The sequence below is a fragment of the Oenanthe melanoleuca genome, chromosome 15 (genome assembly GCF_029582105.1).
Source record: "Oenanthe melanoleuca isolate GR-GAL-2019-014 chromosome 15, OMel1.0, whole genome shotgun sequence".
Lineage (NCBI taxonomy): Eukaryota > Metazoa > Chordata > Aves > Passeriformes > Muscicapidae > Oenanthe > Oenanthe melanoleuca.
The window spans coordinates 3822580-3850462 of record NC_079349.1 but is presented as its reverse complement, the minus strand read 5'-3'; the positions used below and the strand labels follow the sequence as shown (position 1 = coordinate 3850462).

The window sequence follows — 27883 nt, the reverse complement described above, 5'->3', positions numbered from 1 at the left end:
CAAGGCCAGGATGGATGGGGCTTGGAGCACCCTGGGATAGTGGAAAATGTCCCTGCCCATGGCAGGGGGTGGAATGGGATGAGCTTTAAGGGTAAACCTGACAGGGACTTGACATCCTGCAGCGTGCCAGGTCTGGAAGCTGGACAAATGATAATGGGTGTAATTAGCAGCTCCAGGGATTAGCAGGCAGCAACAAATTCAATCCATAGTAAGCAGCATGTCCCTTGGGAACTGGGCAAACTGGCCATGCTGGGCAGATGATGGCTTGATAGGGAAGATTGTCATCAGCAAAGGCTCAATGCTCAGGCACCTGCTCAGGGCTGGAATTAACTCCTGGAGTTGCTTTTTTTCTCCCCTTTTCACTTTAAATACTTAAAAAGCCTTCATGGTTTGTTGTTTCCTGCTGGAATCTGGATCCCCCAGCTGACTCAGGGTGTGTGCTTGGCATTTCCTTGGCATTTTCCATCATACCTGTGTGAAACAGATTGGTATCCTTCTTTCCAGGCTGGGAATGTGAGGTGACACATGAGGTTTTACTCAGGGTCTGGCAGGTACTAGGCTGGGAATATTTCTAGCATTTACTACTTGTAGCATATACTACTCAATGGAGTTGTTGTTTTACACATGATTCAGGTATTTGCCTGATGTGTACATGTAGATAAATTACCATTGTTACACTTTTAATTTCTTACTTCATTCCCTTCTGCAATACTTAATTTAAGGATACCATATCTTGGAGGCTGGAGACCCAAAGCTGTCTCATTCAGAACAGGAGGTGTATTGCATTTTTATAAAGTTTTCAGTGATACTTTTTAAGGTTTATTTGAATTTTTGGATCTGCTGAGATCAATTTGCAAGGCAGGAGAGAATCCTGAGCCAGCTTAGGCAAGCACAAGTTGCCAGACATTCCTCTGCAATATATTCTGCTTTAGCACAGCCTGAAGGGTGGGCACAAAACTCCTCTAGCTCAGTGTTGCTGTGCTTCCAGCATCCTGACCACTGCCAGGAAAATTGCTCCTTTCTGGACCAATTTGTTCTGTGTGGTGTTTTAAGGTGCTGCTGTTAAAGGTGAGTGCTCCTGGTTGGGGTCAGGCTACCCTGGGGTTATCTCTCCCTTCTTCCCTTGGCTCCCTGATGTTTCTTTGAGGGTAAAGGTTATCTTTTTGTTCTTCATATCCCTGCTTTGCCATATCCATCTTCTGCTCTACTCAGTGAATTCTTAAGTACCCTGAAAGCTCCCATAAAAACCAGCTGGGCTTATCTGGGTGTAATTCTGTTGTTTTGGCTGGGCTGCTGGAAATGCCACAGGGATTCCCAAAGGACTGGAAGTGTGGGTTGCACGTGCAGCAACGTGACTGTCAAGCCAACAGGTAAGTAAAGCTTAAAGGTCATCAAGGCACAGGCTGTAATTCTTCACTGGAAACCAGTTCTCCAGCTGAGAGCAGCCAGCTGAAGGTCCAAGAATTCCCCAAGGAATCAGCCTTTGCCCAGTGTTGGGGTGGGTGTGATTCTTCCTCTCAGGGAAGCTCAGAGGTGTCAAGGACACAGGAAGATGTTTTTCCTTGGATCTGAAGTCTGTCTTCACAGCCTAGAGTGTTTGTTAAAGCTCCTTAACAGACTAAATCTACTTCCCTAAGTTAATTTTTGGTTTCTTGCCTGCCCAGAGAAGTGAGAAAGTTGCTTTGTGTCATCCTCATGGTTTGACACCAGGTTGTGCCCCCTCACTGTCATCCCAGGACAGGTCAGTGACAAAGAACATCTGTAGGACAGAGGAAATGTGTTTGAACTTGGAAGCTTCTGCTAAAACAGATGTTTGGGGGGCTGTAATTGGCACCATGAGACAGGGATTTAAAATCAAGTTAGCAGATTGAACTCTCTGGATTTGAGTTCCAGCCTCCTCCAGCCCCGTCCTCCCTCCCCCAGCCCTGATTTCAAATTGCACGTTAGGGAAACAGGACGGAATGACAATGGTGCTCTTGGAATTATAGGCTGCTTGGCCAGAAGAGCTGGCAGGACAGCAAATGGAAATGTGGAGAAACACAGGCCAGTTCCAACTGGGAGCACTGAGATTCATTTTGCAGCTTGTTTGTACTGCATTAAAATCCGAGATGTTGGTGTTGTCTGGCCCAAACCTCCCACGTCCTGGGGTGAGGATGTTGTCTTATCTTTGACAATCCACTGTTGTTTAGGTTATTTTGAGAACATTAAAAGCAGCTCAGTGTGGGGGCCTCACCTGTTGGGTGGGTGTTGTTGAGAAGTGGAAGGAGGTGTTGCTCAGGATGTGCCAGCCAAGCTCATTGTCACTTTTTGGAGCAGAGTGTGTCCACTCAGAATTCCAATGTGATGGACCACGCTGCTCTGTGCTGTACCTCCAGTCTACCTGAGATGTTCTGCAGGACTCCAGCTGTTTGCTGTTCCAGCAGATGTGTGGCTGTGCTGTTAATCCATGAGGAGCTGCCATTGCACTCACCCTGCTGCTCCTGGGTCACATTCCCCAAGGCAGCTCCAGCCAGGTCTGGGTCCAGCAGAGCTTGGAGCCACTGTGGTCAGGCCAGGGTCATGTGGAGAACACTGCTCCTCTCTTGGTCACTCTGACTCACTCTTGGCCAGGCTCTTTGGGAGCCTTGGTTGTGCTGATCTGTTGTTTTTGCCTTATTCTGGAGTTGGGAGGAATTTGTGTCCCAGTCAATTTGGTGTTTGGAGCAGAAGGTTATGCAGGTCTTGGTTCCCTGATGGTGCTGCAACCTTTTATCTGTGAGACTGTTTATCTCTTAAAACACCTTTAATGTTTAGAATTTCTTCCTGTGGATGCCAAGAGATGTTGCAATTGAGGAATAGAAAACAGCTTGTCTATTCCTTTGGGGATTGGGTTGGAGCCTCTCTGCCATGGAGCCAGGCTGGGAAAGCTGGAGGTGTTCACCTGCAGAAAAAAAGGCTCCAGAGAGACCTAAGAGCCCCTTCCAGGGCCTAAAAGGGCACTAGGAGAGTTAGAGAGGGACTTTGGACAGGGGATGGAGGGAATGGCAGGTTTAGATGGAATACTGGAATTCTTGGCTGTGAGGATGGGGAGGCCCTGGCACAGGGTGCCCAGAGAAGCTGTGGCTGCCCCTGGATCCCTGGAAGTGTCCAGGGCCAGGTTGGACAGGGCTTGGAGCAACCTGGGATGGTGGAAGGTGTCCCTGCCCATGGCAGGGGGAGGAACTGGATGAACTTTAAGGTCCCTTCCAATCCAAACCATTCTGGGATTTCTACTTTGACTAAATCTTCAGGTCATTTTTCAAGGAATAATAAGTGAGTGAGGATAAGCAGGGTAATGTTCCCAGTAATGTCCACTGGAGTTTACCAGGAACTGTTCTTGGAAAACACCATGTTAATGGAGTTCCCTTCATGTCTGCTCCTCTTCTTGACTCCAGCAGAATGGGAAATCCTGCAGGTGTTGTTCTTTCTGTGCTTTAGGCTCCCAGCATCTGGGAGCTGCTGTCTGCTTGACTTCTTAAATCCACCATCAGAGAGGACAGATAAATCCTGTGTATGAGCTGAGTGTCAGGTCTAGTGCTACTGGTGAGCTCCTCTATCACACACATAGAAACTAAGGAAAAATTATTTCATTTAGGAAGATTTGATTGCTTTGAGCTATAGGAGAAAAAAGAGATGAAAAGTGAGCATTTTTCTGCTGTGTGCACTCTGTTAGAAAAAGGTGCCTGGTTGGTTGGGAATCCTGGGATCTGGTGGTGATTTGGTGAGAATTTAATGAAGCTGTGCTAAGGAACAGCTCTTCTGTTTGTAACCACCAACCTTTGCCCAAAAAACAAAAAAAGAAAAGCCTCCAATGTATCTCAGGAATATGGTCTGGAAAACACTGGCATGTAACCTTTGAGTGAGAGAGGAATCCAGCGGGTTGGGGCAGCAGCTCTGACCAGATTGCTACTTCCCTCTTAGCTCTGATAAGAGAACTAGGTCAGTGCTGGGGAGAAGCATTTTATCACTGGCTTTCCTTAGCTGGAATCCTGGGAGAGCCCTGTGCTCCTGCTTGTGTTTCCCTTGGGATCACAGTGTGGTCTGGAGCCCCAGGGCTGCTCAGATGGGTGTCAGGAGCATCCCTGGGGCTGCTGGGATGTTTCTGGCTGCAGCTCCCAGGGTGTTGCATGTGTCTCATTGCAAAGAAGCTTCTCTGGTGTTTATTCCAGTGGAAAAGAAAAGGAAGGATTTTTGGAGGGGATCATGTGAAAGGTCATGGCCTTCTGTGGTCGGCTGCTGGAACAGTGGTGTTGGAGGTGGGAGTGTGTGGGAGGTTTTCCTTTCCTTGTCCAGTGAAAAGCTTCTGTGGTGTCCAACCACTGTGCAGCTGTCTCTGCTGGCAGCAAAAGGGGAAGCTGAAATGGAGGGATCACAAAATCCCAGGATGGTTTGGTTTGGAAAGGACCATAAAGCTCATCTCATTCCACCCCCTGCCATGGGCAGGGACACCTTCCGTGCTCCAGGATTTGAATGCACTGAAGCACCTGGAACATTCAATCCCTGTTCTCTTAGCCTTGTATTTTATATTTTTTTAGGTTTTGTCCTGAGTTTCAATCCTTTATTTTTATCTCTACTTTGCTCTCCTGTTTTCATTTTAATACCCTTTTTTGCCCAGCCTGTGTGGTGGGGCAGCTTTAGTGCCAGCTGCCAGAGGATGCTCTAAAAGATACAAACCCAAAAAAAAGAGACTTTTTGGAGGCTGCTGCTCCAGTGCAGCAGGAGAACTCCCATTCCTGCTGGTGTCTCCCTTTGCTGGTTCCCCATCCTGCTGTGGCTCCTGCTGAATTATTTTGTGTAATGATTTTTGTGTGCATTCATTGCTCTGCCTTTCTGGTAGATGGCACAGATTAAATGAAGCCAGACAACGCTCTCAGTTCAGGGTAATGACTTTAACTGCAGCGTCCTTTTGTCACTGCAAATTATGGTCAGTGATGTAATGCTGGATGTGGAGATACAGTGACAAAGTGTGGGAGTGGTAAAATCATCCCAGAAGGGTTGGGCTTGGAAGGGAGCTTCAATCCCGTCTCATTCCACCTCCCTGCCACAGGCAGGGACACCTTCCACAATCAGGTGATTCCCCAAGAAGATGAATTTTATCCCTGGAAATCTTGGAGTGAAAATAGCCCCAGAGGGGGGATGTGATATGAACACACACCTCAGGATATAACAAGTCCTTCTTGGTGATCCTGGGAGATTTGAGCTGCACAGCCACTTCTGACTTAAGAGTTCTTCATATTCTAAATGTTTTCATACAGTCATTTCAGGTTACAGCTCTGAAATCCAGAGTTGTATCAAGTGTTTCACAGGTTGCAGCCAACACCTTGTGCTTCATCCAGAACAGAAATTTCAGCTTATTCAAAGTTTGGATTGTGTTATGTTTTTGAATGTGCTGGGCTCCCCAGTTGAGATATAATCAAATTCCCTGGTAGTTTGTGGTTTGGGTTCCCATCCCAAAATAGAATCTTGCCAGTGGTAGTACAGCTGGAAATTTCAGTATTAAGTTCATATTCCAGCTTTTTGTCTTTAAAATGAAGTGAAATCAGATGGCAGGGTCTTGCTCAACCTAGGCTCAAGTAACCAAAGACTGAAAATAATCTGCACACAAATATGATGTGTTTTGGAATTGTGACCATCTGTAGTAGTGTTCACCTTTGTTTTAAATAACTCTGAACAGCTGAAAACAACAGTTCTGTCAGCAATGGACTGGATATGGATTGATTGGGAAAGGGATACACAGAGGGAATAGAATTGTGTTTAAAAGCACAGAAACTGCATCAAGGCATTTGTTGGCTGTTCCCTTTTTCTGCTGAGCTTTCATGTGAAGTTGTGGGGTGAGCTGAACTTTTTGTGGCCATGTGACATTTTGTCTGCCCACTTCCCTCTTTGCCCAAGTCTTGCAAGACTTTGTATCACGAGACTGAGTTCTTTGATTCTGTGGGTATTTGGAGAGGGAGATGAAGTTTTCAGTGACAGGACAAGGGGTTCAAACTGAACAAGGGTAGGTTTAGATGAGATATCAGGAGAAATTTCTTCCCTGTGAGGGTGGTGAGGCCCAGGTTGCCCAGAGAAGCTGTGGCATCCCTGGAAATGGCCAAGGCCAGGTTGGATGGGGCTGGGAGCAGCCTGGGCTAGTGGGAGGTGTCCATGCACATGGCAGGGGGTGTGGAATTAGGTGAGCCTTTATGTCCCTGCCAACCCTAACCATTCTGGGATTCTTCCTCCAGCCTTGCTGGTGACAGTGGTGGCAGGATTTCCCTGGAATAGGTGTGCAGCTGGACTGAGCATGGCCCTGGGTCACTGAGAACCCCAGAGCTTGCACAACCAAGGCTCTGGAGTGAAGAAATATCAGAAGGGAAAGATTAGGAAATAACCTGGAGGTCTCTGTGCCTTTTCTCACTGGGGTGCAGCTGCTGGCTCAGTCCCCCCTTGGCTGGGATGGAGCCATCCTTGCCCTGAGGAGCACGAGGGGATGGTGGTGTTTGAATGGCCTCAAACCCTCTGAATGCCTCTGTCCTCCCTCCCATGTGTGGCTCTGTACCTTATCTCCCACAGGATGTTCAAAGTGCTCAGGGGAGGGAATGAGCAGATTCCTTCTGGGCTTTTCTCTGGTGCTTATCTCAGCGATGGCCAAGTGCTCTGCAGATGTGGCTCAGCCCTGCTCCCAGAGGGTGTTCTCTCCATGCCAGGGGCAGGATGGAACATCCATGGCCTGCTTTGGGTTTAGGATTATAACATACTTCCTGAATTTTTTTATAAAACCAGCTCTGACCAGAGAGCTGGTTTGCTGATTTGAATGCATTGATGAGGTTTTGCTGATGAGGAAGACCTTGGTGCTTGGGAATCCTCTGGGCTATCCCATATTGCAGTTTCACCAATGTGACCATCCCCTGTCCCTGCTGACCCTTGCACCCCATCAATCCATCCCATAATATCATAATTGCTGCTGGTGCACTGTTTATAGAACCATTGAATTATTGAGGTTGGAAAAGACCTTTAATATCATCAAGTCCAACCACTGACCTCTTAAGTTTTATTTTTCTTAATCTGCTTCTCATTTTTTAATGATTAAGATTGGATCTTTATCCCAAAGCTCCTCAGCAAGGCTCAGACTGGGAATTTGGGGATTCACATCAACAGCTGCAACTTGACTTTTTCCACTTAAGGAAGAGCCTTTCCAGTCCCAAATACCAACCTCTTATAAATGCTGTTCTCCCTATCCACTGGATTTGTATCTCCTCACCCCCCCCCTTAACAGTAGCCTCAGGCTGTCTGACTTCAACTGGCCTTTTATTCCAATGCCTCCCTTTCCAGAAGGGCTCAGAGTCACATGGGCTGAGCAGGATTTTGCCATTAGTGGGGGGTTTTCCTGTAAGTGTTCCCTAGCAGGATGTGTTTCCTCTTGCATAAGCAGGCTGCAAACCCTCCGAAGCCACAGAAATCCATCTGTTGGATTCTTGAGACAGATAAATCCTTTATAAACAGGAAAATGGGCAAACTCATGGTAGCTCTTGTGACACATGGTGATGGGAGATCAGAAAGGAGTGGAATGAAAAGTGTCCCTGTGCAAGGCATCCAGCCCTTTCCAAGCTCCTTTTAGAAGCTGCCACAAGGGCTGGGCTGTTCAGAGGGTACAAACTGGCAGATGAACTCAAAGTTTTGGTAAAATTCAGCTGGAAGTCACTCAGGAAAGGAATAAATAGGAGTTTTGAAGGCTGATTCCTCTGTCCCCACCAAGATGCTGTGTGTGGCCGAGCTCACAGGGATCCAGGAGCTCAGCAGCCGTAGATCTGTCAGCACTTCTATTGTGGAGGCCTTTGCAGGGTGTCCAGAGCTTCTGTTTTAATTTTGCTGAGGGTTGTAACTCTGGCAAAATTTAAAGGCCTTTCAGCTCCCAGTCAGGAGGTTTTAAATCCTCTAAATTTGCACTTTACCACCCCCCCAAAAAAAATATATTCTGTCTAGCAAGTGGATGGAGATGGCTTAACAGCATAGATAATGATCTAATTAACTTCTTTTTTTAATACTCATATTCCAAGTTCACTTCCTAAGAGAAAATCCCCAGCACAGCCCCCTTAGCCATGGATACACTTCCTTACCCACTTGGGTATTTCCAAAGTCGCTTCCCAAAGTTCCCTGAACAGCCCAGGTCATCTTTTTTCAAGTGTGATAGAGGCTGAATCAGCCTTTCCTTAAGGTGAATCATCTCAGGTGTTGGTGTCTCACCTAAAAGTGTCACAAAAAAGACATGGAGCTGTTAGAGCATGTCCAGGGGAGGCCATGGAGCTGCTCTGAGGGCTGGAGCCCTTCTGCTCTGGCACTTGGAGAGGAAAAAAGGCTGCAGGGAGAGATCAGAGCCCCTTCCAGTGCCCTAAGGGGCTCCAGGAGAGCTGGAGAGGGACAGGACACAGGGAATGGCTTAAGGGTAGATTCAGATGGGATTTTAAAAAGAAATTCCTGGCTGTGAGAGTGCTGGTGCACTGGCACAGGTTTCCCAGAGAAGCTGTGACTGCTCCTGGATCCCTGGAGGTGTCCAAGGCCAGGCTGGGAGGTTTCCCTGCCCATGGCAAGGGATGGAACCGAACCCTTCAGGTTCCTTCCAAACCAAACCAAATCATTCCAGGAATTGGCCAAACCTGGAGCTCCTGCTGAGAGAACCTGTGGCAACCAAACTGAGCTCTGGATTTTCTTGGAAATGGATGAGGAGGAAGAGGAGAAGGGATCTTTTGCATTGCAGGATTGAGAAGCAAAGAGGAGACTGAACACCCTTCCTATTTAGGGACAGTCTGTGTCAGGCCCAGGACTCTTTTGGGGTGCTCAGGCAAACTCCCCCCGTTGGGATTTTCACCTGCTCTCCCTGGTGAGCTGAAAGAGCTGCAATCGCTGCTCCTTCCAACCACAGGCAGCACATTCCCCCCCTCCTTCTGCTTGGAGAGCAGCCAGATCAAAATGGCTCTGATCCAACGCCAAGAATCACTCCCTTTGCTATGGAAATGAGCACTTGGAGGCTGCTCACCATGTGTTCATCAGAGAGTCCCTGCTAAGGATGATGAGTTGTAGGTGGGGAAGAGGGCAGGGAAGGTGTGTTCCAACAGATCCCTTTGGAACAAATAAGGATATTTTTGGAGGCATCTGAACTCTCTGTGTTTTTTAAAAGTCGTTTATAGGAAACCGAATGATTACCCTTTGCATCAAAGGGTGAAAATGGGAGAAATAAAGCAGTAGGATTTCACCATGGGGTAAAGGGAGTTTCTCTTTTGTGAGGGGGTGGCAGATCCCCAAGATCTCATATTTGAAGTGAACATTTTTTCCTGCTGTTCTGGTATTGATCAAGTGAAGAGATACAATTATCCAAGTGATACAAATAATCCTTTGTAACCATCACACCTGAATTCCCAGCAGTGGAGCAGCCACGTTCCCACCCCTGGCTCTGTGGGATTCGATTCCAGGCAATTTGCTGTGCTGGCTCAGCACGACAAGTTCAAACCTTCACTTTACCTTCTTCCCAACAATCTGATTTTAATCTGGATTCACAGCAGGGTGGGAATGTTGCCAGGGGATGAACACTCCTGGAAATCCACTGTGCACAAAGCAGGAGCCTTTTCCCTGCTGCTGGATGAGTTGTGCAGGGGGATGATGAGAAGGATTTGCTGCAAGGTGGGAAAGGGCTGAGCTGGGCACAAGTTCTGGTGGTGTCAGAGAACATTCCCAATATCCTGGGGTCACCTGGAATGGTGGGAAGATGGGGGTGATGCTGCCAGACCTGGCCATGGACTCAGAGGTTCAGCCAAGCCCTCCCAGCTCTGGGAGGAGCCCTTGGGATGGAATTGTGGGACAAGGCTCAGAATGAGTCGACACAAATCAGTAACTGGGTGTGGAACTGCTTTTTTTATGATGTGTCTTAAATGAACCTTGAGACTTCAGCACTTCTTGTCATTTGGGCATCCTGGAGTTGAAATTTTTTTCTTTGGGCATGATTTGGTGAGGCTGGGATCGTGCTGGAAGTGTCCAGAGCCAGAGTGGATAGGAAGGTGGAAGGTGTCCCTGCCCATGGCATGGGGTGAAATGAGATGAGTTTTAAGGTCCTTTCCAACCCAAACCATTCCATTATTTTATTTAGTGCTCTCACCTGCTGGCTGGGGCTGGAGAGCAGCTCCTGGTTTATGATCCCCATCACACTCTGGTGTTCTGGGGTGTGTCCAGGCCTTTGATTTGTGCTCTTGGGGAAATAGTTGACAGCAAGTGCATTACACAATTCCACTGATGGAAGCAGGGAGGGAGCCTAAGTTCAGCTTTAACTATTTCCATATAGCCCTTTTCCATGGACATCTCAAACACCTCAGTTCTTCCCAAAATTTTGCATTTAAAACCTACTTTTTCTTAAACATTCTTTAATCCTTTTTAAAATAGCAGTGTGGAAGAGGTACTGTGGGGAATCCCTACCTGATGTGTGGCTGGGAATGACTGTGGAGCCCTTGGCTCTGTGTCACCAGTGCTGGGACAGGCATCCCCATCACAAAACTGACCCCAAATCCACATGGACTGGGCACACTGGTGGCTCCACATCCCTGTCCCAGCAGCTGAGCTGCCATAGAAGTGACCAGTGCCAGTTCCCAAACAGGCTCTGGTGGCAAACAAATCCTCTGCTTCTCCTCTCTTATCTCTGCAGAACTGGAGAGTTTCACTGCAGAGCTGTCTGTTTTGTTAATTGGAACATTTTCCTCCTCTTCAAACACATTCCGTGGCATTTCCCGGCTCTGATGAGCGCTTCCCTGCAGTTATCCCGCTTTTTGTCGCTGTTAATTTTTTATTTAACCTCCCAGACTACAAAACAGCCATCAAGGCTCGGTGCTTTCCTGCAAAGCAGTCACAGACAGCCCTCTGAGCTTTCATCACGTTTGCAGCAGCCAGCCTGGGAGCAGGGATTTGGGATAGAACCACATTCCCAGTCTCTCACTCTGGAGTGAGGAGCTCCAGGGACTCAGCAGTTTTTCCCAGCCTCTCCACATGCTTGGGGACCTTCTGGGAGGCCAGATAGGAGGTGGACTCTGCTTATTTTTATTTTTTCCCTTTTTATTTTTTTATTTTTTTGCTATCCCTAGAGACTGGGACAGAAATATTTTTCCCATATGTAAAAGCAAGATGCAGTATGGAGGCTCCTCTTCTGCTCCCTCTTCTCTGAGGGAGAAAGTCTGGGATGATGGGAAAAGCCCTTCCCAGATGTGAGGGCTCCATAGGTTGTGTCCCTAATCCAAGCTTGGTGTTGTGCCTGTGTCTTCTCCCAGGTGCTGGAATTTTCCACACCAATTCCCTTTCCCTCTATTCTAACTCCAGCATTCTTGAAAATAATTTTTCTCAAGAAATGCTACAGACACACCAAGTTAATTGGAGTTATTAACTTGTTTCCATTACTCCTTTCTGCCTAGGAAACTTTTTTTTTTTTAGGGTGATTTTGGAGTTAGAAGAAAGAACTGGAAGCTAGGGAACATGTGGAACCACTTCACAGGAACACCGGATTTTGAGAGCTTGCATTTTTATTTACATCTTCTGGACCCTGTCTGACTTGAAAGTAAACAAGTTCAATCCAAGACTAGATTTATCCCTGAAAATATGTGGAGACTTGTCTAAAAACTGCTTTTGGGATAAGGAACTTCCTTTACTGCAGTCAGGGAACATATTTACAGTGGGGAAATTATTGCTTAACTGGCAAATTCTGTAAAAGCCCCCTGGAAATGCAGTTGGGTTGGGTGCAAAATAACTTGAAATTTTAGTTTATTAAAAAAGGAAAAAGCAAAGCTGGCTGAGAATTTGGCAGGTCTTAAGGTAGAGGTGGAAGTGTCCAAGGCCAGGTTGGATGGGGCTTGGAACAACCTGGGATAGTGGGAGATGTCCCTGCCCATGGCAGTGGAATGGGATGAACTTTGAGGTCTTTGGTGCCAAGAGGAGGATGCCAGACTCTTCCCAGCAGTGCCCAACAACAGGATGAGGAGCAATGGCCATAAAATAAACTAAATGTGGAATTCTGTGTTGATGTGAGGAAGAAGCTCTTCCCATAGAGGGAAGGGTGGCCAAGCACTGGAAGTGCCCAGGGAGGGTGTGGATGGAGACATCCCAAATCCACCTGCTCTGGGTGACCCTGCTGGGGCAGGGGGCTGGATTGGGTGATCTCCAGAGATCACTTCCAACCCCAACCATTCTGGGATTTCTGAGATTCTGTTCCTTCCAACCCAAACCATTCCAGGCTCCTACAAATCTGCCTTTCCGCACTGCCGAAAGCCGTGGAGCTGATAAGAAAATCCTCATCCAGGAATCTCCTGGATGCCAACCAGAGGCCATCCTTTCCTTGGCAAAACTGACCTGTCCCATCCTTTTCCATCCTTTTGCAGACACCATGAGGCGGGTGGTACGACAGAGCAAATTCCGGCACGTCTTCGGGCAGGCGGTGAAGAACGACCAGTGCTACGACGACATCCGCGTGTCGCGCGTCACCTGGGACAGCTCCTTCTGCGCCGTCAACCCCCGCTTCGTGGCCATCATCGTGGATGCCAGCGGGGGGGGAGCCTTCCTGGTGCTGCCTCTGCACAAGGTAAGTGCTGCTGGCTGGGAGCTGGTGGTGGATGGTGCTCAGGACGAGCTCAGGTGCTCTCTGTATTCTGGTCTCGAGGTTTGTAGTTTATTGCGGAGGGCGCGGGTGAAAAGGGCTCAGCTGGGAGCTGCCAGGTGCAGCTCAGGGCAGGCCCAGAGGAGGGAGATAACAAAGGGGTAAAAGCAAAGGTGAGGGGGGCAGGGACAAGAGCAAGGGAGCAAGAGGGTGTAAGTCTCCTTTTACAAAGTCTTAAATTTCCTTCTATGTTGGATATTCTACTCTACTAACCAATCTAGAGCAAGATACAAATTCTCTAACATTTACATACAACATTACCATGTTTTACTACTTTCTTATCTCTAAACCTTATCTTGGACCCTTCCTCTCATGCCAGTAAGGGGTCTCTGCTGGCTCTTTGGTATGTTTGCAGCAACTGGCATTATCTTAACACAGGGAGAAGACCTTCAGGCATCCACATTGCTGCTCTCCAGCCAACTCAGTGGAACACTGCTTTCATTCCAATCTCACCTACAGTTTCTATATTCTTAGCATCTTTTGCTAGGCAATCATACCTATAGGGCATTCCTCCTCTACACTGCTGGGGAGATTTCTTCATTCCCTGTTCAGCTGTGCTGTCATGCCAGTGTTTCTTTGGGAATAATCAAGGCTGGGAAGTGTCAGCTGTGGTGACAACGGCTGCTCGGTGGTGCCGTGTATGAATGTGTTTAGTGTCTGTAATCAGTCTGATGCTTCCTGTACATTAAACACAACAAACAAGCTGTTTGCTTGACTCATCTGAGCTGATTCTGGCAGAATTTTCCACGTAGAATCGTATTTTAGAAGCCTCTTTGTGATCAAGTCAGGTTTTTCTACTGTCAGGGATTCAGCGCTTTTTTTTTTCTCAGTTTGTTCAGGAACCACCTGAATCCAACTGCTCCTTGAGATTTAAACCAGGAACTATCTGAATCCAGCTGCTCCTTGAGATTTAAACCAGGAACTATCTGAATCCAGCTGCTCCTTGAGATTTAAACCAGGAACTCTCTGAATCCAGCTGCTCCTTGCAGAATTCATTCAGGAATGCACCTTAGCCCAACTGCTTCTTGCAGATTTAATTCAGGAATGCACCTTGAGCCTAATTGCTCCTTGCAGCCCCACATTGGAGGGATGCAGAGGAATGAGTTGGTTCCAAGAAGGGCATTCCTGTTGTCCCTGCATGGAAAAGTCACATCCATCTTCTGGAGATTATTTTCATCTCTTTCTGATGCTTAACCAGCAAATTCTAGTGATCTAAAGTCTTTTTTTGCAACATTCTTTTCTCTGTGACCCTCAAACTCCTTTCTTAAGCCTGTGGTTAAGTTGTCCTCAGTCTGTCATCAGCTCTGAGCTGCTTTCCCAGCTCCACTTCCACAGAATTGCCCAGGATTGAGCACAACTTCCCAACCAGCCAGGGCAGAGCAGAGGCAGCGACATCTCCATCGTGTTAAGCAAAGCCAAACCCCAACCTCCCAAAATAGCTCAGTTTGCTGCTCTGATGAGCAGCCCTTCCCTGCTTAGGGCTCATCCTCAGGCCACGTGTCCTCCTCCTGCCTGGACCATGCATGGTGGCACAGCTGTGGATTAGGAATTCCTCCTTCAGCTGCATCACAAATGCCAATGGCAGGGGATGTGCATCCCTCTTTTCCTCTCTTACATCCCAATGTTTGCAGCACAGATCTGATGAGGGAGACTGGGAACATGGGACAGACCCAGAAGGAATGGCCTCAAGTTGTGCAAAGGGAGGCTTAGATTGGATATTGTGGAAAATTTCTTCATGGAAAGGGTTGTCAGGCATTTGAGCAGTGATGGAGTCCCCATCCCTGGAGGGATTGAAAAGCCTTGTGGATGTGGCACTTGGGGACATGATGGCCTTGGCAGTGCTGGGAGAACACTTGGACTCAGTGGTCTCAGAGGGCTTTTCCAATACTAATGATTCCATGATTCTGTGTTTTCTCAGCCCCTGGCAGAAATTCCTGCTAATTCTGGGTGCCCTTTTGCATTTTTAGTACCATCTTTGGCGATATTTTCACATCCATTCTGTTCTTCCTCCCACCCTCTATTTATCACTGCCTTGGTGCCCTCAGCTCCATTCCTGCCTTCCACAACCATTTCATATCCACATCTGAGGAGGTTCCATGGGAAGCTGGAGGAGCTGTGTGTCCCTCACCCCCAGCCTGACAGTTCTTTTGCAATGCAGTGCTTTTCTGGCTCTGCTCTAACCAGTTCCTGTGTTCTGCATTTATTTTTATAGCCTGGGCTGATGAAATTGTTCCTTCAGTTCCTTCAACACCCTAAATAACATTTGGGTTTCTCTTTGAGCCCGTTTAGCAGAGATACTTATTTAGCTCCCTGCAGCAAAATCCTTGTTGTTATATTCAAGGGGAAAAAAAAAAAAAAAAAAAAAGGGCAATTTTCCTTTCAGCCCAAGGTTTGGACTGGTTTTAAAACTGAGCCATAAAAATACACTTGCTGCATTTCTGCAGGGGAAATGTCCCATAACGCCATCGTGGCTGCTCAAACCCAGCGCTTTGCACTCACTGGGAATTACCTGCGATGTGGCCGACCCGTAGTGAGCACAGAAAAGGGCAGATTTTAATGTGCTTTTTCTTGCCAGTTCTCATTGATCTCACAGGCTTTTGTTACGGCCGGCTGGGACGGGTGGCTCCCGGCGCTGGGCGGGAAATCTGAGGGTGTTTTTGGGGCGGGATGAGCCCCCCGAGACCCCTGTCCCCTCAACCATGTGCTCGGTACCGAGCGGGGGACACGGACACGGGAGGCGGGGAAGCCCCGCCCCCTCCGCAAGCCCCGCCCACCGCGCGCGCGCACCCGCGCGGCACTGCGGCGGCCGCGGCTTTTTACCTTATATGGTCATGGCAGCGCTCGCGGCCGCCGCGCTGATTGGCGGGGGCGGGGGCGCGGCGCGGCAAGTGCGCGGGAATTAACCCGTGCGCGCGGGAACTCATTAATTAACCCGTATGTGCCGGAATTCATTAATTAACCCTTGTGTGCGCGGGAATTAACCCGTGTGTGCGGGAATTCATTAATTAATCTCTGTGTGTGTGTGTGTGTGTGCGGGAGTGCATTAACCCGTGTAAGCGCGGGAATTCATTAATTAACCCGTGTGCACCTACGGCCCCAGCCCCCACGTGCTGCTCAGAGTCTCTCCGCCCCCCACCCCCTTTCCCTTCCCGTCCCCGCAGCTCCCGGGGCAGCACAGCCCGTGCAGCCCAGCCGGCTTTGCTGGCTGTGGAAATGCTTTGTCTGAACTTCCTGTTTTCTTGCACGCACATGTGCAGGGGCTTTGCCAGGAACTCGCCATTCCCATGCTCCGGCGGGAGCTGCTGAGCATCACACAATCTAATTCCCACAGGTTGCTTGGTCTGGAGGGTTGGAATGAACCACATAGTTTGGAAAAGCTGTAATTCCTCTAAGTCAGGGTTGTGGAGGTGATAAGAGTCAGGGTAATCAGCATTAACTCTGCTCGCCAGGGAAAGAACTGGAAACTTTCAGTTCTTGTAGAGTTGGTTTTCTCTGAGATTTATCCCAGGAAAAGCTCTGGGTACACAGGGAAAGTACCAGATAAAAATTCCCTGGGTTTCTTGATTTGTTGGGCAGGATGATTTGGAAACACCTGGATTCAGGAGGTGGTTCTGGTGCTGGATCTGTGCTCCAGCAGAACCAGAGAAAAAATTTCTTTTTTTTTCCCCTCCTCAAAAACTCTTTGCAGTTTTTATCTGCACAGAAAAACCTGCTGCAAATGTTCCTTTTTATTTGAGTTCATGCAGCAAGATCTGTTCAGCCATGGGTTGTGTTACATAAGGCCTTTAGCAGAGGTTTATTCAGTCCCCTTTGGATATAGCTTTTATTAGATTTTCCATTTTCCTGATCCCTTCCTGCATCCCCTTCACACCAGCAGTGTTCCTGCAGGATCTGGAATCAGATGGTGCCCTGAGAGGCAATTAGCATGTGGGTGGGGGCGTGCACACCTCGGGAATGATCTTCTCCAAGGAATATGTTGTTCTGCAAGTGACAGGCCTTGGTGTTCATCCATGGCATATGAGAGCTGTTAAGCAGCTCTTCCCAATTCTTATTCCATCAGGAAGGGTTTAGGGGAAAGAAAATCCTCTTTTTCTGAACTGGTGTGTAAAATAAAATCAGGAGGCTTTTGCTGTGATGGGTTTATTGAGCCTTTCCAGGCATTTTAGGGGGAGTATGATGGGTTTTGTCCTTTTATTTCACCTTGGATTTTTCTCTATAAAAAGAAGTTTATATTTATCAATTATGATAAATATAATGGATCATCAGGTTCTAATGTAGTAGGGGAGAGAGGGCAGCAGAGGGGCTAATGGATCTCATTCCTCCAGGGAAGAAAAAAGGCAAATTCCATCTCTTGTCTTACAGTCAGAGGTTTGTACAAGTATCTCTGCAATTTTAAGGCTTTGTCCAATAATGAAAAGGGAAGTTGTACTAGGGATGATCTGTTCCCAGCTGGTGGGGATGTTCCCTGTGGATCCCTTCTCCTTGCCCAGCAGCTCTGCTCTCTCTGGATGCTCATCCTGTGAACAGCAGCAGGGTTTTTCACTTTATCCAGAGCCCTCAGCCTCTGAGATACCCACTGGCTTTCCTGCAGCTGGGAAGGAGCAGGGGCATGAACTGCTTTGGAAATCGTATTTTAGAGAGGGGAAAAAACAGTGACTCTCTCTTAGTTGTAGTCATTTCTGGGACAGATATCCATGGGAATGCTGGAGCTCAGCTCTGAGTGATGGGATTTTGCAGGTTGGGTTGGCTGTGAGGACTGTTTGTGTTGAGCTTGTTTTTTTTTTTTCCTTTTTAAAGCCATTCTGTGTCAGCCTGGGATGGAATAATGGAATCCTTAAGGTTGGAAAAGATCTCTGAGCTCATCAAGTCCAACCTTTGAGTGCCCCCATGCCCACTAAACCACACCACAAAATGCTCCAACTTCATGTGTTTTAACATTTCCAGGGATGGTGACTCCTCCACTTCCCTGAGGAGCCTCTTCCATGCTTGACCACCCTTCCAGTGAAGAAAATTTCCCCAATATCCAATGTCACAGCCCTGCAGCTGCTGAGGTGACAACGAGAACAGGAGCACTGCTGAGGGATTCTTGGGGAGCACAGTGGTGTCTTATTGCCTGATTTTCCAGTGGATCTTTTGGGAATAACACTTCCAAATCTTCCAGATTAGTTCTGGATGCCTGGATTGGGCTGTGGGGTGGCTGTTGGGCATGGGTAGGAGCTTCCATTTCAGCCCAGTTTTCTTCCAAGTTTCCTCCAGGCTTGATGGAGAGTCAATGCTCAGAAGCTGGATGAAACTTAGGGGTTTTTTTTTAAGAAAAATTCACAGTTTAAAGAAAAGAGGAGTATTTTCTCTAGCAGAGAAAAGGTGCAGTCGGTTGGGGTTTCAAACTTTGCAGTTGTGACCTGATTTCCTTCCTCAAACTTCTGCAGAGTGAGGGGGGAGCTGCTTTGGCTTGTGCAACTCGATGCCACTTCCCTAATTTAAATGGAGATTTCAAGGAGCACAGCCATGGGCTGGGGAAGCAGCTGTTCTCCCTGATATTTTTACCATAATCCATGAGCTGTTTCCTGCCACCAAATGCCCTTTTCTGGCAGAGAAACCATCACAAGACACTCAAATTAATTCATAAAACTCCCACTTTTAGGAACAGTTTTCTTGTGTTGCATATCCATCCCTTTTGGATTTCATCATATCTTTTCTTCTCATCTGTTACCTTTTTTTTCTGATCTAGGTTTAATATTTCTGATGATTTAATTTTTTTTTTTCTGATCTGGAATACATTAAATAATTAATAATTAATTTGATAAGGCAAATTCACTCCTTGCTGAAACACCTGAATATTGAGTGTGTGTTCAGTCAACATTATTAAAAATCCTCAAATTCACCTTTCTGACCAACATTTTATAGAATACAACTCCAGATTTCAAAAGTTATCAGAAATGTGTGGAACCACAACCCCAGTGGATTATGAGAAAGATTGAACTTCTCAAAGTTAATTTTAAGCTGTGTATCAGCACTTGAGATTTATTTAAAATCCTCTCCTAATTATAAGATTACATTTTACAAATAAATAAATAAATCCCCAAACCTGGGAGCATTAGAGTACCATGGAAACACACCCAGCTTGCAGCCACATTGCCAAACCTCGTGGTGTTGTGGGATTGGAAAGGAATTGTGTTGAAAACCATGGGATTTGGTGATTTTTTTGCAGCCTGGTGGGGTTTTACAACCCTACTACAGCTTTCCTGGGCTTTCCCTTTGTGCAAATCCCCTAAAATATTGATTTTTCAAGCTTTTCTGAGCACGGTACAAAGCTGAGAGCTGGAGTTTTCTGCTCCAGGAGGCAGGAGGAGGAATCTGGTGGATGGAATTTGCCAAAGTGATGCTGAGAGGTGGTAAAAAACCATCCCTGAGTTCCAAGGTGCCCATTCCTCCCCCTGAGGGGTGACCCTGGGGTGGTGGCTGTGCTGTGCTGTCCCCACAGAGCCTTGGGAGGGTCTCTGCTGGTGACGAGGGGCGGATGCAGCACCGAGCTCAGCGGTTTCCTCTGCTCTGCAGAGATGTTTGCTGCCTCTCACCACAAGGCAGGAGCTTCTCTCAAAGCCTTGGGGCCTCCAGCAGCATCTTTATGTCCTTATTTAGTCTGGTTTTGGTGTTTGATGCTTGTTTTTGTGCATCCCCATTCGTGGCACTCAGGGGGACAAGGTGGGGGTTGGTCACAATTTGGATGATCTTGGGGATCTTTCCCAGCTGAATGATTCTGGGATTATTCCAGCAGTCTCTCCTCTCATGCCCAGATGAAGATGTTGATCCCCCTGGGCTCTTCATCTCCCTGGGATTGTCTTCCTCTGCCAGATCCCAGGGAGCTGCTGTGTGGGACATCTCCTGCTCTGCTTTTCCCTCTCTTCCTTGGTTTGATAATTCTTTGTGGATAAACAAGTTTGAAGTTGCTGCCTCTCCCACTTCTGCTAAATAACATCTCCTTTCCCTTCCTGCCTGTTCCCTGTTGGAAATGGGGTTTGGTGTCACTGGTGCAGGCAGGGACAGGGGGTGTTTGTAGGGAATTCTGCCCCTCTGCCCTGCTCAGGTGAGACCCCACCTGCAGAGCTGCCTCCAGCTCTGGGATCCCAGCACAGGAAGGATGTGGAGCTGTTGGAGAGAGTCCAGAGGAGGCCACAGAGATGCTCTGAGGGCTGGGAGTGCTCACCTGGAGAAGAGAAGGCTCCAGGCAGAGCTCAGAGCCCCTTCCAGTGCCTAAAGGAGCTCCAGGAGAGCTAGAGAGGGATTTGGGACAAGGGATGGAGAGACAGGATATGAGGGATTGGCTTGGAGATAAAATAAGGTAGATTTAGGTGGGATACTGGGAAGAAATTCCTGACTGTGCAGGTGGTGAGGCCCTGGCAGAGGTTTCCCAGAGAAGCTGTGGCTGCTCCTGGATCCCTGGAAGTGTCCAAGGCCAGGCTGGATGGAGCTTGGAGCAACCTGGGATAGTGGAAGGTGTCCCTGCCCATGGCAGGATGATCTTCAAGGTTCATTCCATGATTCTGGAAGCTCTTTATGGAAGTGCAGGATCCTGGTTTAAGGGCTGAGCTCTGTCCCTGGTGGTGGGAAGCAGCTCCTGGGTGTCACTGCTGTCACAGGCTCTTGGCTGCTCCTGCTCAGGCTGTGCAGGTTCATCATGATCAGAACTGAAAGGTGAAGTTTGAGCTTTTATTTTTTTTTTTTTTTTGCCTCCCCACAGTAATAAATGACTGTAAAAGCCTAAAACTGAACCAACAAATGCTTGTGCAAAATTACCAGGGGCTCCTGGAGGATCCCACTGATTCCTGCCAGGGAGCCAGAACAGGCAGTCCCTGACATTTTGCATTATTATTTCTATTTTTCCTTTTTGGTTCAGGCATATTTGTCTGTGGCCTGTCATGTGCCTTCTGCAGTTGGTGTGCTCTGCATGGTTCTCCTTTTAATTGGGTAAATTAAAATGGATGAATTCTACATGGCAGTTGGGTGTATTAATTTTTTAAATCCTATTTCACATTATGGCATCCAAGAGGGATTACACAGGCTTTAATTTTTGAATGGCAGGTTTATGGCTTTTCTTCCACAACTCTTCCCATTTTAATAATTACAAAAGCAGCTGAACCACTGAGACATATTTTTTTTTCTTTTGAAGCCTAAATTTGGCTATTTAGGAACCAGTGGGATCTTTTGGGATCAAGATCTTGTTTTGCTGTTTGTGGAGGGCTCCAGGTCAGTCATCCTCAAAAGCCAATGTCCAGCATTATTCTGGTTATCAGCCTTGAATAGGAGCAGCCTCCCACATGGAGGGGGGTGGGAGGCATAAATTAAGGAATGTCACCTCCAAGGTTGGGGAATGTTACCATCCAATGGAACAAATGAAATTCCAACCATTTCTTCTGCATGTTTAAACACAAAAGAGGACGACCCCATCCCAGACCTCTTCCTGCTGTGTCTCTTCTCCCATCACTCATCATGAAAAGGTCATTCCCTGGAAACAAAACCCCATGGAGCAGGAGCAGGGGTGTGGCTGTGGAAGTGGAAGAGTCTCCTCCTCACCCTGCTGCTACTGCTGTGCATCTTCACTATTGTAAATATTGATTTTTTGTGTGCAAGGCTTGGCCAAGAGAAGGAAAGGTGATGAGAGTGATTTTCCTTTTCCTTCTTTGTGGAATCAGCTGTTGGGGAGGGATCAGGTGCTTCAGGATCTTCAGAGACTCCTCAGCAAAATGTAGAGCCAGGAGCAGAATTGGTGTCTCATCATCAGCTGGGTTGGCATCCCTGGATTTGTCCCAGTTCAGGTTTAAGTGGCTCATTAGCTTTGTTTTTTGGAAATGTTATCCCTGTAGGGAGCTTGGCATTGATGGTCTCAGTCCTCTGGTCATGGAGAGATAGGTGTGGATCAGGTGTGGCTGTCACAGTCCATGTTGGAAACATTTATTCCTCAAAACAATATTTTCCTCTGCACAACTACATCTTAGAGTAAAATCCTTCTGTTTCAAGGAACCTGGTAAATTCAGTCACCAGCATCACCCTCCAATGACATTTTTAGCTTGGTTGTGTTCAGCTGTCTCTGTTGGGAAGCACAGGTGAAACCAGAGCTTTGCTCTTCCCAAAAGGTTGGGATGGACAAAGGGCTGGTGTGGCAGCAGGTGCTGGGATGTGGGATCACAGCCCTGCTGTGCTGGATCTCTGAACCCTTTCCTTGCTCCCTGGGGAGTTCCCAGCTCGTTGATGCTGGAGAAGAGCTGCTGCTCTGTCTGCTGCTCCACGAGTGCAAATCCCATGGAGTTGTGGATATGAAAGAGCAAACAGAGGGTTGGGAAGCACCTTCCTTCTGGATTTCACAGCTCTCTTTCTTCTTTTTCTTCCCTCCAGACAGGCAGGATTGACAAGTCCTACCCCACAGTGTGTGGCCACACGGGGCCAGTGCTGGACATCGACTGGTGTCCCCACAATGACCAGGTCATCGCCAGCGGCTCCGAGGACTGCACTGTCATGGTGAGTCTTCCTTGGGGGGGAACTCCTGCTCCAAAGCACTCTGGAATTCCTGCAGGTGTCTCCAGGAACCTCCTGTTCTGAGGTGAGGTGAGGTGAGGGCAGAGGCATCACAAATTGGTTTGGGTTAGGAGGGACTGGAGGTTTGGAATGGGAAATGATGGATCCCAAGTCATTCAGGACATCTGGGAGCAGCACTGATGTGTAAAGAACAGATAAGCTAATGAGCTTTCCCACTTCTAATTGCTTTTCTGGCCTGGCATGGGTAGTTCAGTGTCCTGTTTTCTTTGATAAGGGTTTGGGTCCTGCTTCCTGAGCAGCCTGAGGGAAATAAACCCAGGGAGCTTTATGGGACACATGACTGTTCGTGGGCTCCAGCTCATCCCATTCCAACACTTGCCATGGACCAGCTTGCTCCAAGCCCCATCCAGCCTGGCCTTGGACACTTCCAGGGATGGCCAAGCTGTGCCAGGGCCTCACCACTCTCACAGGGAAGAATTGCTTCCATTTTTCCTTCCCCTGGGCATTTGTTTGATGTTTGGGAAGAGGAATCAGAATGCCAGACTGTGGTGAGGTGTTCTGATTTGTCAAGCTCTGAGAAGACAGGTGGTTCCTTACCTCAGATATCCCAATGGATATGTGGAAATGTGTGTTGGGAATAGGGAATGAGCCCAGCATCTTCCAGAATTCCTTCAACCCTTGAGTTAAGTGAGTCACTTGAAATTTTCCCTGTATCTCCAAGTTTTGAGCAGGTGTCGGGAGGAATAAATTTTATTTACAATAAAATTTATTTTTTTAATAAATAAATAAAAATAATCTTAAATTCTGCACCTGCCAGCCTTGGATGGAGAGCTGTTCTAACTCAGTTACAGCCCAGCCAGGCTCGCTCCGTGACGGATGTGGAATCCTGTGTATGCAAACACAGCAGAATAAGTGAAAGAAAATCCTTGGAAGATGAAATAATGCCAAATAACTCCAGGGATCTTTGGCCATATTTAGAAATGCTGTAGGCTGAATGTTATATTGAAATCTTATTATAGATCATGTCAGATAAATTCCTTTGCTTCTGTTCATGGTTAAAATGTTTGGGAGGGGATTCATCCCAAGAGGCTTTTCCTGGGACAGCTCTTGCCTGTGATCTCTCAGTCTTGGAAGCTGCAGCATGTTAACAAAATGGTCTATATTTAATATTGAACAAAACAACAACTTCTGTGTCTGCAAGGCTCACTACTGGGCTGGAACTGAGCTTTGGAAGGATGTGGGAATGTTTCTCCAATGGGCATGTAAAAGGGCAGAGCATTGGGAATGTTTCTGAAATGTGAGCATCACTGAAGGCCCAGAGCTGCCTCCTTGGGGGCAGAATAAGTCTGCAATCCAAGTGCAATGAGAAATATGTTGGGAGGCTCCAGAGGGACTGAATTGTGGAGAAAAACTGACAGAGTTCAGTTATGAGTTGTCCAAATGCTCATCAAAGTGGACAGACTCTCTCCCTCACACCATCCTGCTGTGGACACAAACTGCAGGAATCTGCACTCCCTCTGGACTCTGGGAGTTCTCCACACATCCCAAGGTGGGGATGAGCTTCCCATCCATCCCTGGAGGCAGCACCCATGTGGGAAGGTCTCAGGGTGGAGCTGCCTGGGGGTTTGCACCCTCGTGGTTGTGTTTGTTGAGACCTGTCTGGAGTGGAAGGAGAAATAGGTGAGTCCTTGCTGTGTTTTCAGGATCAGGGATGGGCAGGGTTTGGAAGATGCTGGGGGTTTGTTAGCTGGAGGTTTGGAATGGGAAATGATGGATCCCAAGTCATTCAGGACATCTGGGAGCAGTACTGATGTGTAAAGAACAGATGAGCTAATGAGCTTTCCCTCTTCTAATTGCTTTTCTGGCCTGGCATGGGTAGTTCAGTGTCCTGTTTTCTTTGACTAAGGGTTTGGGTCCTGCTTCCTGAGCAGTCTGAGGGGAATAAACCCAGGGAATAAACCCAGGGAACTTTATGGGACACTGGCTGTTCATGGGCTCCAGGCTCTGCCAGAGGGAGACAAGGAAAAGTGACAGGGGGCTTCTGTGGCAATTCCAGCTGCTGGAGAAAAAACTTTGTTCTTAAAGACCATCTGGGCCCTGGCACTTGGGGATTTAGGATCTGACCCTCTGCCACAGGAGATCTCAGCTATGTCAGCTAGATGTGTATTGAGGGGGAAAATGTGAATTTGGGATGGTATAGAGAGAGAGAACGTGGATTTGGGATGGTCTTGAGGGAGACAATGTGGATTTGAGATTGCATTCAGGGAGAGAACATGAATTTGGGATGGTATTGAGGGAAAGAACAAGGATTTGAGGTACAAACCACTGTCTCCAGGTGGAGAGGGTTGATTCCCTGCAGCCCCCATGTGGCACAAGGAAACTTCACTTGGCCCCATGCAAAGCCAGAAACCTTTTCCTCTAAAGAAATTCCCAGATTTTTACACCACCTGCACATAAACCATGAACAGGTTCAGTGTTGGGAATACCAGACATTGGAGAGGGGACTGGGAAAGAGAAGACATCCCTCTCCAAAGGATTTCTTTACAGCCCTTGCAAATGCCTTCTGTGGCCTCTTCCCTTGGAAGAATTGTTTCCTTGTGCCAAAAAATGAGGAATTACTTAAATATTCCTGCTTGATGTTGTACTGAATGGCTCTGATGTACTGCAGGCTTTTTATCCAGCTGGAAAATGTTTTAGTGGATAAAGATTCGTAGATGGTATCGAGGCCCTTCCTCAAATATGGAAAATTTCCTTCATCAGAAGGTGGGTTTTAAGGAATTTGTGTGGAAAGGCTAGAGCAGAGCTCATGTGATGGAGAAAATTCCTTTAAAAATCAAAGAGAGCCTTTGCAGTGACCTGAGCCACCAACCAGGACATGGAGAATGAGGAAAATAATGCACCAAGAGCCTCTTCCTGCAGGGATATGGGTAAATCCAGGCTTCCAATCAATTAAAGTGATAAAAATTGAAATAGATGATGTAGGAAGTCATGTTTTGTCTAGACATGGATTTAATCTTCTTTTCAACTTGTGCAGAGCCAGAGGGAGCAGTTTTTGCTTCTCTTTAAAGGGGATGAAAGAAAAGTTTGCTTTGTTTTCTTTCTCACGTGCTGTTTGTGCAAAACCTTCCCCTCCTGCCCTTCCTGCAGCCCCAAACCTCTCCCTCAGCTGTGCCACAGCTTCACTTCCTCCTGCACAAACAAACAGCCTTGATAGCATCAAGCCCCCAAAAAACACCCAGACACCCATGGGAGGGAGAGCAGACAACACTTCCTAAAGCCCAGGCAATCCTACAACATTTTAAGGTTTCCTTGGAGTCATCCTGAGTCCTCCCCCTGGGCAGGGTAAGTCCTGCATCCAAAATTCTGTAATTTCCATGTGAACTTGATTTGATCCTGTGCAGGAATGAGGGGCTGGGCCAGTTGGGACCATGCCCTGACCTTTCACACTCGTTTCTTTATTATTTTTGGGAGTAGCAGGCAGGATTATGGGGTCAGTAGTCAGAAATCTGCCCAGGATTACACTGCTCTGCAGCTGCTGCCAGCTACCAGGGCTTTACCTGACAGAAAAATCCATCTGTCCTCCATCTGAGGCTTTTAAAAAACCCTTTTTCACTGGGATTTTGCCTCCCTTTTCTTCCCCACCCCCTGCACTTGCTGTCTTATGTTTAAATTTGGTTCTGGAGTTTTCTGGCTCCTTTGCACTTGCTCAGAGGGATCTCAGGATCCTTCCTGGCTGAGATGGTGCAGAACAGAACTGAGTCCTCCAGCCTGGCAGGGTAAGTCCTGAATCCAATGTTCTGTAGTTTCCCTGTGGTCCTGGTTTGATCCTTGCCCTGCACAGACATCCCAAAAATCCCACCCTGTGCCTGAGAGCTTTGTCCAAATGCTCCTGGAGCTGTGACAGCCTTGGGGCTGTGCCCATTTTCACCCTTGCAGAGGAATCCTCTCCTGGGGAAGTGTTCCCATGGTGGTCATTCCTCAATGAGGGTGCAGTGAGGGAAGGATGGCACTGAGAGCTGTGTCCATGAAAAACTAAATCAGTTTGGAGTTATTTTGAGGGGGGCTGGTACCACTGAGAATCTCTGCATCTTGCTGGGTTTTTGTCCAGTGCCAGTCATTCCTTTGAGGAGGGAAAAACTGGGATTAACACAGAAATCTACATGTCCACCTCAGTCTGCCTCACTCCCTGAGCTTGTTGGGCATCCTGGGCAGGGTCTGGCAAGCCCAGCTCTCCCAACTCCAGGAAAAGCAAACAATGGGAAGCAAAGCAAACGTGCTCTAATGCTGCCACCTACCTACAGCAACCCCAACTGCTCCCTGAGGGGCTCTCCCTGGAATTCCATGGCATTTTTTATTACACTCTATGTAGGTCAGATTCAATTCCAAGATGATTCTCCAGTGCTGAATTGCAGGAATAGTTTTGGTGGGGCTGATCCTGCCCTGGGGCTTTGGGGTACAAAAGCCACCTCACTTCTCCTGCTGGAATTTTAGTGCTCTGGCATCCTTGGGGGGCTGTTCCTCCTCCTGGTGGCCCTTCCCTGAGGAAGTTTGCAACAGAAGGGTTGTGTAACCAGGCAAGAAGTGAACAGGCAGTGCTGATTTGGGCTTCTCTGGCTTCTTCCAGGACCAAACTGCTCTTCCCTGATTAAATGGGATCTGAAAGGATCTTAAATCTAACGGGGAAACAAATTGCTGGTGTTCCTGAGGAAATTAAAATAGACAGTGGTAGAGCTGCAGCATCATCCCTCTGAGGGACAAGCAGAATTTGGAAAGACAGCAGCTTGTTCCCATGGAATTGGAGATCTTTCAGATTCCTTGGGGACCAGAGCAGAGTGGGTCCATGGACATGGAAATAAAGAGGTTGCACCATGGGGAGCTGTGGGTTTGTGCTGGCACATGAGTGAGGAAGGATGTTCCTCATGGATCAGCCAAGGGTTTATTGACAGCTGGGAATGATTCCCTCCCTGATTCCCTTCCTGTTGACACGGAGAAGTGACAGCTCCAGCAGCTGTGGGACACAGAAAGCAGCTGCCAAGCTCTTCAGTGGGGCTGCCCTTGACTGAACACCTTTCCCTTCCCTTGCAGGTGTGGCAGATTCCTGAGAATGGGCTCACCCTGTCCCTGACAGAGCCTGTGGTAGTGCTAGAGGGCCATTCCAAGAGAGTTGGCATCGTGGCCTGGCATCCGACGGCGCGGAACGTGCTGCTGAGCGCAGGTACAGACCAGGAACATCCCTGCTTCCCTTCCTCTCCAGCTCTTCCTTTCCCAGCTGCTCACATCCCTGTGAATCACAAGACCCCTGGCAGTAGCTGGGAACACTGGGACACGTGGCTCACAGCCCTCTCTGTATCTCAGCCTGTTTTTATCTTAGGTTTACAGGGATGAGCACCAAGGAATTGTCTGGAATTGGAGTATGAAAGTTGTTCCAGACTTTATTTGATCTGCAGTAACAATTTACATCTGCATTCCCCACATCCCTGTTCTCATAGACTTTTAGAACAGGCCCAAGTGTTTCTCCTTTCCCTTGATCTCTGTAAATCCCAGAGTCCAGCTGTTGCTCCCACAAGTCTCATGGTCAGCATTTTCCAAATTGTCTCCTTGGCCAGTACAGTCCATGGAATGAGATACTTTTGACCACTGAAAATCAGTCACATCATCGTGGAAATAAATTGG

The 27883-nt window shown here is 47.7% G+C and overlaps 1 protein-coding gene across 3 annotated transcripts in view; it reads left to right on the top strand.

The window, feature by feature from the left end:
* CORO1C (coronin 1C) overlaps window positions 1–27883 on the top strand; it is a 47638-nt gene that overhangs the window by 12921 nt on the left and 6834 nt on the right. For all 3 annotated transcript variants that reach the window (XM_056503894.1, XM_056503896.1, XM_056503897.1), the window contains exons 2-4: window positions 12402–12601; window positions 22070–22192; window positions 27296–27425. In XM_056503894.1, the coding sequence (XP_056359869.1) occupies window positions 12402–12601; window positions 22070–22192; window positions 27296–27425 (453 nt within the window). The remainder of the gene's footprint in view (window positions 1–12401; window positions 12602–22069; window positions 22193–27295; window positions 27426–27883) is intronic.